This window comes from Bos indicus, chromosome 22 (assembly GCF_029378745.1).
Source record: "Bos indicus isolate NIAB-ARS_2022 breed Sahiwal x Tharparkar chromosome 22, NIAB-ARS_B.indTharparkar_mat_pri_1.0, whole genome shotgun sequence".
In the NCBI taxonomy this organism is placed as follows: domain Eukaryota; kingdom Metazoa; phylum Chordata; class Mammalia; order Artiodactyla; family Bovidae; genus Bos; species Bos indicus.
Genome location: NC_091781.1, coordinates 56,049,459 through 56,062,968, shown reverse-complemented (window position 1 = coordinate 56,062,968; position 13,510 = coordinate 56,049,459). Strand labels below are relative to the sequence as shown.

Genomic DNA, 13,510 nt, shown 5'->3' with positions numbered 1-13,510 from the left:
CCTGGGGAGCCCTCAGGAGGCAGTCTTACCTACCAGTGTAGAGGAGCTGTGGCAAAGTGCCAGTCTGAAGTGGAGTCTACTCAATCCGGGAGACTGTGACAGCTACCCAGCTCTAAGCTGATCAGTTATGGTCTTGAGATACTGGCTGAACACACACACTCACACACACGTGCACACACACACACACAGACTCACACACTCACACACACAGAGTTTCTAATGCACAAACTAGGGGGAAGTTTTCAGACTGACAAACTTGTCACTGGAACTGAATATGCAAAAACGAAGAGCAAAACAAACCCGAATCCAACCACCTCGTTAATAGCTGAGGTCTTTATTTCAAATTCGTATGTACAGTAAAAGTGCTGCTGAGAACTGGCAGCAACCAGACGCAACATAAACATAATTCTCTCTCAACAATTAGCAGCTTAAGATCTATCAACTACAGTGTTAATGTTCACACGTTCACAAGTGTCATTTCTGTACTTTTCAATTCGTGCAAGTGAGTTTTCACTCTTACACACTTTGATAAAACACACTTACAGTCTAGTGATCACTCCTACTGAGGGCATCACCCAGCATACACGACACACAGACAGCAATGTCAACTCTTAGAGCTGCATTCAAAATCCCCAGCTGCACGTGGGGTGGGAACCGTAATCCGACCTGTGTTGGTTTTTGTTTTTTTTTTTTAAATCATATTTGGCTTTGTTTTGGATGCATATTTTCCGAAGCTGAAAGGCAGCTCCTTGCTGGAACTCACTTGGAATTCAGCATTTCATCCGACTGTACCTCCGAGGAATATGAAATCAGAAAACAAAACCAAATGCAGCAAAGACCACGTGAACATTATGCTCCTTATCACGACGTGGCTAGCAAGGAAGGCTTGATCCCAGTTTTTCCTGGAAGCAAAGTTTTACCTTAATTGGGTGGAAGGGGCTCAGGGGAGAGGGAAGACCCCACCCAGTCCATGAAGTATAAAATGTAACCTTACTTTTGCTTCTTCAGGAGCCCGGGGAATGGAAAGCCTTCTTTGCTAGGGTGCACTGAGTTTCTTTCCAAAGAACTGAGATCCGAGCAGACAGAAGTGCCGTTCAACGATCATATAAAAGGTAAAATATTAGGGAGACTCTACAACTTGAACAGAGTCACCCAGGCTGCCACGGTCAGCCTCACACACCAACACCAACCAGTCATCCAGGAATGCTTCATTTCACAGGGAATGCACGCAGTCTTTAGAAGAGAAGAAGCGTTAAAGCGAGGAGACGTTTCCACCCACAGAACTGTTAAACCGTGAGAGCGAGGTTACAGGAGAACTCTGAACAGATAAGACAACTCAGGGACAGCCACAATGCAAAGAAACTCAGAGGCAACAGGGATAGGCAGGCGAGAAAATGGATGCATGGTTACAAACAGCATTAGGTGCAGACAACTGCTGGGCCTGGGGAATAATCAAGGGACAGGAGAGCTAGAAAGCCATTACTGGGCCTGACCTGGCCTGGAGGAGGTCCTTCCTGGGACAGATGAAGAGGATGGACAGTCAGCGGGGGCCTGTTTGGCTGGGAGCTCGGGGAGCTTCCGGAGGTGCAAACCTTCCTTTGATATAAATTGTCCCAAAGCAAAAAAAAAAAAAAAAGGAACAATTTTGATCCATCTAGCCAGTGAATTCCGGTGCCCTCCAAACTTTGTAGCCTCTCCACAGTTCAGGGGACTCAAAAGTTCTGAGAAAAACTGGACGATTGTGGCTAGAGTTATTTCCAGTAACTTCGTGGGGCACTCTTCCCCTCTCTGAGAGGCTAACCTAAAGCAGACAGTTAGCAGACACCGTGCTAGTCTGACCAGGTCGTGGTGCCCTCTGACACTTCTACCTAAAGTCACTGCAATATATTTAGGCAGAGTTTAACATTTTATCATTTGTATTTTTATCGTTTGGCCGTGCTTCACGGCATGAGGGATCTTAGCTCCCCGACCAGGGATTGAACCCATGCCCCCTTCATTGGAAGCGCAGAGTCTTAATTGCTGGACTGCTGGGGGAGTCCCAACATTTTTAGATACACGGGCTTGGGAACAATTTGTTTTGGGCCAGGACATAAACTGGTTCCAATTATTTTAAAAGAAAATTCAGCCCCATGGTCCTTGTTCTGGGCAGTGATTCTGAGAGGCCCGCAGAGCTGAAGGTGTGGTGTCACCATCTGGGGGTGGAGGATGGAGTGAAGACTGGGGTACCTGAGTTAGAACGTGAGATGATGATGGACACCACGCGCTGACTCTGAGAAGGCCAGCCTGCCAGGCCACGGGAGGCCGGAGCTGGCATGCAAGCCATCGTCTCGGACGGACAGGCGAGGCTGATCTGGAGCCAGAAGCGTCCCCTGGCACAGGGAGGATGGGCAGAGCATGCTGTGCGTCTCTTTCCAGGGCAGAGGCCATATGCCCCTTGCTCACTGCCTGGCTGCACAGGACGGAGGCCAAGAGGGACCAGCGTCTGTGATTCAATACTGTGAACACGAAAAGGCTGACCACGCTTTCGAGACAGGCCAGAAAAGTCCAAGTTCCACCAAGATGGTAGAACTGGTGATAAGACAGGGATGCAGGCTCAGCCCATCTTTCTAAACTCTCTATGTAAAGGTCCACTGAGCACAGCTAATATGTCTATCTCGATGAAGAGGAGGCTGACGACATGTTACACCCCAAACTTGGGTCCTTCTAACCTGACGTTTCCTTTCCTGCTCTCTAGGGAGAATCATCCTCAGTTGATTCTCTTGGGCAGACAGAATAAAGCTGTGAAATGAAGGCGGGCTGGGGACAAAATACAGACACAAGATCCCACGTCACTTTGGTCTTGGTAGTTAGGGAGGTGTTAAGAAATAAATTAAGAAAGCACGAGGAATTATTTGTGACTCTCATAGTACAGTCTCAGATTTTCCTAGAGACAACCCCAGCCCAAAGTCACTGGGTGAACCTGTCTTGGGGCAGGAACGTCTCTACCCTGTCACGCTGGTTTGCGGAGACCACCTCCCCTCTGCCTGAGCACCCCTTTCCTCTCCAACCAAGCCAAGCCCGTCGGGGGAGGCGTGGAGGGGCAGGACACCAGGAAGCAGCAGCAGCAGCCAGAGAGGGGGGAGCTGAAGCCGCGTCTCAGACGAGGGCATCAGAGATGGCATTCACAGCAAGTTCTCCTTTCCTCAAACTGTTTCAGGACAAGAGGGGCAGCACACTTAAATATCCACACATCTCTTCATTTAAAAACAGCACTTCTTTATTTCAGAGGAAAAAAAAAAAAGACCCTCCCAACCCTTTCCAAAAAAACCCAATAATAATAATAACAATAATAAAAAATCCTATTAGAAACCATAAGGAAGCACTGAGAGTTTGAGTATTACATTCTTCAAGTATGCTGTTCGGATTTTTTTGTTTGTTTGTTTTTTTAAGTTGGTGACTATACACATCTTTTTAAAAAAAACCTTAAAAGTGCGGCCATGGGATTTGTTTAAAATTAAGTAGTTAGAGGGCTACTTCAAAATACTGTAGTAGGACTGTGCAGTGATCCTTGGGGTGTGATGTCCTCTTTCGTATCCTAGCAAAGGTTATGGGACCAGGCTCCAAACTGATCATATTTCCAGGGTTAGCTTGAGTGGCCAACTTGGGTGAGAAAGCCAGGGAGATCCACGTGTTCTTCCACGGACAAGGAAAATCCACCCCGAGCGCAGAAACTCAGACATGGAATGTGGTAGGACTTCACAGTAAAGTTAGTCTGGGACGGGGAGAGGTGGTGAGCCCAGACAAGGCAGGGTGTTAGGATCAACTGGTTTCCCTAGTCAGGTGTTCGCGCATCTTTTTAGTGGGTTTTAGTGCAGTCCTTCAAGCCACAATTTAGAATGCCCTTCAGTGTGCTCCAGAGGGTGGGTTCATGTGAAAGGACTGTTTTCAGATTTGCATCCCAAGGAAAATCATGCTACATAAAAGTGATCCAAGATTGTTGCCCAAAAAACTTCTTGGATAAAATCTAAAAAATACTATTGCAATTGCGTCTTTTGAGGAAGAAGAAGAAGAAAAAAAACATTATTCTAAATGTAAACAGATTCACTCAACTCTTGTTGCTGTAGAAAACTCCAGAGGAGGGAAGTGGCCGTCTACATCTTCGCTGCATGCACTCGCCGGAGGGGAGGGGAGCACTGCGTTCCGGGCGACGGCAGCATCATCTGGGTGAGGAGAAGAAGCGCTGCACGTAGCCCAGGAGGGCGTCCCAGTGCTTCCAGAGAAAGGCGATGAACACCACGAGCAGCAACGTGCTGAACGTCCTGCTGCGAGTCTTCATGAGCGGGACCACGCAGTTGGCGACCGTGGACACGAAGACCAAAAGGACTGCCATGACCGCCAGGAGGATGTTGATGAGCTTGCCCAGCAGGTTCCGGGCGGTGGCGTTCTCCAGCCCCTCCAGCTGAACCACCTGCTGCTGCTGCTGCTGCAGCTCCATCTTGGAGATGCGGGTCTGGCACGCCTCCAGGGCCTCCTGCGGGCCAGACAGGGGAGAGGTAAGCCTCGGGAAGCTCACGGCGCCCGGAGCAGCTGCAGGCCTTGCAGGGCGGCCAGGCGCATCCCGAGCCACGTCAGAGATCTGAAATGTGTGCGAGTCTTGAGTGTGAGGGGCCACGGCACAACTCATGACTCAAGCCACTATCATTTACTTTTTGGTTACCATTCAAGCAACTACGATTCCCCTCTGCTGCGCTCCGCTGCATTCAGCCACAGTCAGATCTGGTCTTGAACACTTTAATGACAAGACCTCAAATCCACGATTGTGTCTTTCTTTTCTTCCCCCACGTAACAATGACTAATTTGAGTTGCACAGGACACATGCACTTGCTCACCTAACAGGCCATACAGGCTTCCTTGGTGTTTTCCTCAGCCCCGGTCCCTGCCCTTGGAGTGACTGCCAGTCTGGTGTGTGTTCACCCTTTCACCCGTGTTTAAGCTACACACAGATCTCCTTAGGGAAATGCATGGAATTGTTTAAAAATTTCCTACCTTCGTGCAAATAGTATCACACCACAGGACTGGTCCACAACGTGTTTCTCACTTGACAGAGGGCCCTGGCGATTCTCCACGTCAATGCGTGGAGGCCCACCTGGATCTTCTTAATGGCTACCTAGCATTTACAGCTTGGCTAGGTCACAGTTTACTCAGCCAGCTCCCTACTGGAAAGACCTGGGTTATTTCTACTTCTTACCGAACAATGGAGGAGTGAACCTCCTCTGGACATACTACCAGCTGCTTTTCACGCTAAGTAACCCCCCAACATCAGGCAAAAGGGCTCCCTGCACTGTCTTCTTAGTAAGAGTTGATCTCTGTGAAGAGAACAGACACTGTGCCCAACACCTGACCCAACGTTTCCTTTCATAACCTGCACCCACGGGTTCATATAAAATTGACCATAAAACTCAGAGGACAGGACCTATTTCCTTAGCCGTGGTCAGATACCTTCTGAAGTTCAGCAGTGGTAGGAGCCCTGGGTTATGTGACCTCGGTTTCAGTGGGTCCTGGTTTCCTGGGATCTGAGGTGACGGCAAGGCAACTTCAGACTGAAGCTAAGCTAGAGAAAGGACATACAACAGATATACCCCAGTCCAGAAGGACCTTGGGAAAAACTAAAACATAAACAGACTTCTGGGTCATGGAAAAGGGGGCATCTGGGCAAGTGATCTGGACATTCCCTTGATTCCTTGAGGCTTCTGTCATGCACGGCTCCTGTATTACAGCACCAAGACTGGTTTATTTCAGGATGCTCTCATATGAAACCACCAGAGCTGCCAGAGAAAGGCCGTGGAAACCACAAGGAATAAAGCACTGAAGGTCTTGGTGTGAGTCTTTGAGTTTTCTTAGGGTTTTTAGAAATATCTCCCAACTGGGATGAGAAAAAGTTAAAATATTCTGTTTTGCCATGGATTAAACTAGAGGGCCATTAGCCTTCAACATGACCACTGTTACTGTTGAGTTGTGTCTGACTCTTGGGTGACCCCATGGACTGTGTGCTGCTGCTGCTAAGTCGCTTCAGTCGTGTCCGACTCTGTTTGACCCCATAGACGGCAGCCCACCAGGCTCCCCCGTCCCTGGGATTCTCCAGGCAAGAACACTGGAGTGGGTTGCCATTTCCTTCTCCAACGCATGAAGAGTGAAAGTGAAGTCGCTCAGTCGTGTCCAACTCTTCGCAACCCCATGGACTGCAGCCCACCAGGCTCCTCCGTCCATGGGATTTTCCAAGCAAGAGTACTGGAGTGGGGTGCCATTGCCTTCTCCGCATGGACTGTGTAGCCTGCCATTATTCTCACAAATGGCCTGGTGGGATAGCTGTATAAGGTGGATGTGGCAGTGAGGCCTCTGCCACAGAAGAAGATAGGTCAGGTGGCCCTGGGACCTGTCAGAGCAGCTCCCGAAGCAGTAACCACAGACATAACATCCATGCTCGTCCATCTACTGAGACCATCCTGAGCCCAAGAAACATTTCCCAAGAAGCCAAGCAAGCACATCACCTCCAAATGGTGCAGACTTGAGAAATGCTGGTGGCTCAGACGATAAAGAATCTGCCTGGGATGCGGGAGACCCGGGCTCGATCCCTGGGTTGGGAAGATCCCCTGGAGGAGGGGATGGCTGCCCACTCCAGTTTTCCTGCCTGGGAAATGCCATGGACAGAGGAGGCTGGAGGGCTACAGTCCATGGGTGCGCAGAGAGTCGGACACGACTGAGCAACTGACACTTTTACTTTGAGAAACGCATGGCATCTGAAGAGCAGGTGTGTTACAGGCGGTCTAAGCTTCTTCTAATACTCTGCCCTCTCTGTCTTTGCCCCTAAACATTTTTTTTGTGCATCGTAAAATACACAATATAAAATCTACCATTTACTCCTTTTAAAGTGCTCACTTAAGAAGCATTTAGTAAGTTCACCATGTTGTGAAACCATCGTTCCTATTAAATTCCAGGATGTTTTCATCATCCCCAGAATACCCCTTCCCTTTAGCTATCACTCCCGTTCCTCTCCCTCTAGTTTCTGGCAACCACAGATCCACTTTCTCCGGAGACCTGCTTACTCTGTATGCTTCATGTAAATGGACTCATGCACTGTGCGGCCTTCTGTGACCGGCTTCTTGCACTGAGCTCCATGTTTTCAGGGTGGACACAGGCTGGGGCAGGTGTCGGTGCATCATTCCTTTTTCGTCCCCTTTTTTAATTGTGGTAACATATCTATAATGTAAAATTTACCATCTGAACTGCTTTTAAGTGTGTGGTTCAGTGGTCTGACACGTTCGTTCTGTTGAACAATCACCGCCACCTACCTCCACGCTCTTTTCATTTTAGAAGATTGAGACTCTGGACCCATTAAACAGGAACCCACCCCCAGCCCCCTGCCCCGAGCCCCTGGAAACCCCCATTCTGCTTTCTCTCAGCCTTCTGCTTTTCCACCTGGCCCACTGTGCTGACCTGGATGTCCCGGGCCCGTTCGTAGGACTGATACGCAATTTTCTCTTCCATGCTGGCCAATTCCTGCTTCAAGTTCAAGATTTCATTCTGGTGGAGCTCTGTTAGGTCATTCAGTTGTTCTTCTAATCGTTCACATCTAACAAGAGTGAAAAGTTAAATGTTTCACACGTTCTGTATTTCTGTTGGTTATTATTCACATCCAACCCCCAAATCCATTCTGCAAAGGAAGAAAACGAAAGCACAGAGAAATCAGGTGAGTGGCCTGGGTGACAGGGCATGCTAGTGGGCACAGCTCTCGGTCCCTGGGACAGACAGCTTCTCACAAGGCCGTATCACAGCAGCAACATGGCTCTTCCACATTCTTCTCAACACACAGTATTTGCAGCGAGGCTAGCAGCCCTGGTTAGCTTGAGCAGACCCATTACAAACGAGGCTGTTCTTGCTCTGCCCCCAGCGGCATATGGGAGAGGCAAAAACCTGAGGGATGATAAGCAGTCTCATCAGAAGATACACAGCAGGCAAATGGAAACTGACCTTCCAGCAATCACCAGGAGCTTGTTCCAACCGGGGCAGGTCACTCATTCACCTGGATGTTCGCCATTCAGAGCCCACCATCCCTACTGCCAAGCACAGTGCCTGGCACAGGGTCAACAGACATTTACTGAGTGCCTGCTGTGTGCCCGGTTTGTTCAAGGTTCTGGGAATGCTGCGGTAAACGAGACCGAACACCTGCCCTCAGGAGTTTACAGCCTTCAGTGGTGGCGGAAGGCAGTAAAACCACAACTGCAGGCACGGGTAAGGGAGCCAGAGAAGATCGGGACGGGGATACGGCAGCGTGCCCGGCGGCCCTGGACTGCTCGGGAAGACCTTTACCCAACCCTGAGAGCTGAAACCTGGGTGATGACATGAACAAGCCACGTGAAGATGTGAGGGGAAGAGTATCTTAAAGCTGAAGGAAGTATCTTAGAGCAAGTATAAAGCTCTTGAGATGACAGTCAGCTTGGCAGATTTCAGAGCAGAGAGGGGGCCAGTGTGGCTGCAGCTGAGCAGAAAGTGGGGGAATGCACAGAGAGAGGCTTCCTCAGGAGCAGGAGCCATATTTGTTCATCTGGTACCTCTAGCACTTCAGATTCATGTGAAAAGGTTCATTCTACATGAAGACGGGACCTGGGCAGGGCATCTACGGATCTGTGGGACTGGAACCGTTTAAAAGGAAAAGATCAGAGAGACTGGACAAAGAACACAGGTAAAGGGGGGGGGGGGGGGGGGTAGAAATGTATGGACTAACCAGAACAGCTGGGGGGAAAAAGGAAATCTGTCCTTAAAAAGCAGGGAAGGCAGTGGAAATCTGAACTAGACAGTACATGGACCCAAAGCAGATGCTGAGGGGAGAGGCTGACACGAGGAACACAGGGCTGTCTGCTACTGGTGAAGCTTCCGGCAGGTTGTGAGTAGAGTTCAAGGAACCAAAAAAAAAAAAAAGAAGAATGAAAAGAGCTAAGTAGGTAGGAGAAAGGCTGAAGGCTACACAGTAAGAAGCCCTGAAAGGGAGGAATCACACAGCTCTAACTGATGGTGACTAGAATGGAAGCGTCTCGGTCAGACGGAGGGCTCATCCCAAGAGGAGGATACACAGTACTTCAGGTTCTACCGAGTTCGGATGAAAAAAAAAAAAAGAATCCATCAAGTTCCAAAATGTAAGATGTGCATTTACTGGGCACCAGCAAATATCTACAGAGCATTTACACTGCATGCGGACTTGTATGTACTCTAGGCTGAGTTCCACCATACGGGAGGGTGTGCACGGGTTCCAGAAGGGGCTGGAGCATTGGCAGACTTCGGTACCCGTGGGGGTAGGGTGGGGTCCTAGAACCAATTCCCCGCAGATGCGACGACTGGGTGCTTCTCAGGCAAGCACATGCTTAACACTGGCACGAAAGTCTTGGCAAACTTTGTACTACAGAAACAGAAATGTCAGAACAAAGGCAAACATTTCAACTACCCTCCCCTTTCGCGTTTAACCAGACGTGCGGTACACAAGCTTTAAAGGAATCCACGGAAGTTCTCTGTTCAAGGTCATCTTTATGTGGCGGCGGCATCAGCAACATTCTCCCTTCTAATAATTACATAATGAATAAATAGATCCTAAACCCCACTCCTTCTCCATGAGACCCAGATTACTGACTCCTATTTGGTTCTCCCGAGTCCTTGATAACAATCTCCGTGCTGCTTTCCTGCCACTGCAACTGTCACCGGAGTGGCCTGAACAACTGGCCGGGAGGCTTCCACTGCGTGTCTGTGGCTCAGGCGGGCCCTCTGGGACTCTGCCTTTTCACGCCATCTGTGGGCCTGGGCATACTCGGAAACACTGCCACCTCTAGAGCTGATTTTCCACCACGTTTTAACTTCAACAAATGCCACGAGATTAGGTTAACATATTGTCTTTTTATGATTTCCTATTAAACCCACCGTGTGTGGTGGTGTCAGTGCTGGATGATTTTGTTATTCTCTCCCCTCACCACAGAGGGGCTAGAGGCTTTTTAAAAATGGGGTCTTCCACTGTGTCAGTTCCTTGGGATTTAGGGCAAGGGCTGGGCTTGGCTGGCAGCAAAGGACTCTCCTAAGCTAGGGCCGATGTGGGGTGGCAGGGTGGGGAGCCTGGCAGCAGTGGCAACCAGCCTGCATGCTGACGGCGGCACACTCAGGTGACATCTCTGCCGTGAGTTCCATGGGCTACCACCTCAGTCTCTCAGCCCACAAACTACGGTCTTTCAGGCTTTCCAGGAAAGTTAGAGACAATCATTTGACATTAAACCTGGCTCACAAATACCATTAGAACAGATTAAAAAGTAAGAGCAGCAGCAACTACCATTCATCCAATGCTTATGATGTAAACTGGGGCTTCAGCAGTAAAGAATTCGCAGGCAATACTACAGGAGCCGCACGGGACACGGGTTCGATCCCTGGGTTGGGAAGATTCCCTGGAGGCGGGCATGGCAACCCACTCCAGCATTCTTGCCTGGGAAATCCCATGGACAGAGGAGCCTGTCACCCTCCAGTCCACAGGGTTTTGAAGAGTCAGAGAAGACTGAGCGATTTAGCTGAATCGATTTAGCATGGATTATGTAAATTAACTTCTACAACCCCAAGACAGTAGGTAATACCTTTACTTTACAGATGAGGAAGCTGGAGCTCAGAAAGATACAGAAATTTGCCCAAGGGCAGAGAAATTAAGTAGGGGAGCGAAGACTTGAATCCAGGTAGGTCAGACTGTAAAGCCAGTTCTTAACCATTCAAGAAGCCCAGATGAATTCCCTTCGTAAGAAGGGTGAGTCAGGTCTAAAGTGGATTCAAATCACACAGCTCCACAGGGGCCTGGACACTACCACATTGATTGATGGCTTTGAAGCTTTACGCCAAGGCGGAGTCAACAGGAGGACTGTAATAAAGAAGATTATGGACCCAGAACAGGAAAGAGGATGGTAACAAGTGTTGGTGAGGATGTGGGGGAATTCGAACCCTGGTATACAGCTGGTGCAACTGTTCTCTGGAAAGTAAGTTTGGAGCTCTAAACATAGTTACCATGTGCCCCAGAAATCTCACTCCAGGTGTACACCAGAGAGAAATGAAGACTAACTTCCACTCGAAATTCGTATACAAATATTAATAGAAGCATTATTCATAACGGCCCCAAGTGGAAACAACCCACTATCAACTGATGAATGGATATATAAAGTGTGGTCTATTCATACAACGCAGTGTTATTGCAAAAGAGAGAGAAATGAAGTAATGACACACACTACAGTATGGATGAGCCTTGAAAATATGTTAAGTGAAGGATGCCAGTAAGGAAGAACTGAAAACTGTATGATTCCACATGCATGAAATATTCAAAATAGGCAAAGCTATACAGACAGATGATGCTGTGAAAGTGCTGCACTCAATATGCCAGCAAATTTGGACAACTCAGCAGTGGCCACAGGACTGGAAAAGGGCAGTTTTCATTCCAATCCCAAAGAAAGGCAATGCCAGAGAATGCTCAAACTACTGCACAATTGCACTCATCTCACACGCTAGTAAAGTAGTGCTCAAAATTCTCCAAGCCAGGCTTCAGCAATACGTGAACTGTGAACTTCCAGTTGTTCAAGCTGGTTTTAGAAAAGGCAGAGGAACCAGAGACCAAATTGCCAACATCCGCTGGATCATCGAAAAAGCAAGAGAATTCCAGAAAAACATCTATTTCTGCTTTATTGACTATGCCAAAGTCTTTGTGTGGATCACAACAAACTGGAAAATTCTGAAAGAGATGGGAATACCAGACCACCTGATCTGCCTCTTGAGAAATTTGTATGCAGGTCAGGAAGCAACAGTTAGAACTGGACATGGAACAACAGACTGGTTCCAAATAGGAAAAGGAGTTCATCAAGGCTGTATATTGTCACCCTGCTTATTTCACTTATATGCAGAGTACATCATGAGAAACGCTGGGCTGGAAGAAGCACAAGCTGGAATCAAGATTGCTGGGAGAAATATCAATAACCTCAGATATGCAGATGACACCACCCTTATGGCAGAAAGTGAAGAGGAACTAAAAAGCCTCTTGATGAAGGTGAAAGAGGAGAGTGAAAAGGTTGGCTTAAAGCTCAACATTCAGAAAACTAAGATCATGGCATCTGGTCCCATCACTTCATGGGAAATAGATGGGGAAACAGTGGAAACAGTGTCAGACTTTATTTTTTGGGGCTCCAAAATCACTGCAAATGGTGACTGCAGCCATGAAATTAAAAGACGCTTACTCCTTGGAAGAAAAGTTATGACCAACCTAGATAGCATATTCGAAAGCAGAGACATTACTTTGCCAACAAAAGTCCGTCTAGTCAAGGCTATGGTTTTTCCAGTGGTCATGTATGGATGTGAGAGTTGGACTGTGAAGAAGGCTGAGCGCCGAAGAATTGATGCTTTTGAACTGTGGTGTTGGAGAAGACTCTTGAGAGTTCCTTGGACTGCAAAGAGATCCAACCAGTCCATTCTGAAGGAGATCAGTCCTGGGTGTTCTTTGGAAGGAGTGATGCTAAAGCTGAAACTCCAGTACTTTGGCCACCTCATGCGAAGAGTTGACTCATTGGAAAAGACTCTGATGCTGGGAGGGATTGGGGGCAGAAGGAAAAGGGGACGACAGAGGAGGAGATGGCTGTATGGCATCACCGACTCAATGGACGTGAGTTTGAGTGAACTCTCGGAGTTGGTGATGGACAGGGAGGCCTGGCGTGGTGCAATTCATGGGGTCGCAGAGAGTCGGACTGAACTGAACTGATAGAGACAGAAAGATTAATGGCTGCCAGGGGCTGGGGCAGGGTAGAGAAGATTGTAGACTGATAAACATGTCCTAAACTGATTATGGCTGCATGTGTCTGTGGATATACTAAAACCACTGATTTGCATATCTCAATAAAGCTGTTAAAGAAGATTATGGTAGTTTACTTTGAAATGCATCAAAAAAACCAGCTAAAGGATAGATAGATGGAAAGATATACAGTAAGACAATATATTAACAGTATGGGAGTTAACTGTACACATTTTTCCCCCAAGTCTGCAGTGTGTTTGAAAGTTTTATAATAAACATCGGGAAAAAATGACTATAGGTATTACAGCGAGAAGCATTTGGGTGTGAGTCCTTTGAGAATCCTACCTCTCAAAGCTGCATGGAGGTCTCAGGTCAGCTCACTTTACATAGCAAATTCCTTCATCTGTAAACTGAGGTTAATAATCTACCTTGAAACATTCGTTTGAGTACACAGGAGGTGTTAAAAAATGTGTTTCTCTTTTATCCAGTTTCAATCTACTAAGAACACAGTGGCTGTTTTGAAAATGTTTCTAGTTCATAATGAAGAGGACATCAAGTGAATACTTGCTTCCTGAAAAGAATTCATGGGAATTTGAAAACCTTTCTAACTAACCAAGTATTTCCTGTGGTGACTGATTCATGCCTTAGTCTCACTTTAGACTCATCCGCAGTCCATGTCATTGTGCCAACTAC

The 13,510-nt window shown here is 47.8% G+C and overlaps 1 protein-coding gene across 13 annotated transcripts in view; it reads right to left on the bottom strand.

Moving 5' to 3' along the window:
* Positions 1–318: 318 nt before the first annotated feature.
* The window catches only part of TMCC1 (transmembrane and coiled-coil domain family 1), a 155,650-nt gene continuing 142,458 nt past the window's right edge, over positions 319–13,510 (bottom strand). For all 13 annotated transcript variants that reach the window (XM_070776884.1, XM_070776883.1, XM_070776890.1 and 10 more), the window contains 2 exons: positions 7,474–7,609; positions 319–4,510 (listed from right to left, as the gene is read on the bottom strand). In XM_070776884.1, coding sequence (XP_070632985.1) covers positions 4,196–4,510; positions 7,474–7,609 — 451 coding nt within the window. In that variant the 3' untranslated portion in view covers positions 319–4,195. The remainder of the gene's footprint in view (positions 4,511–7,473; positions 7,610–13,510) is intronic.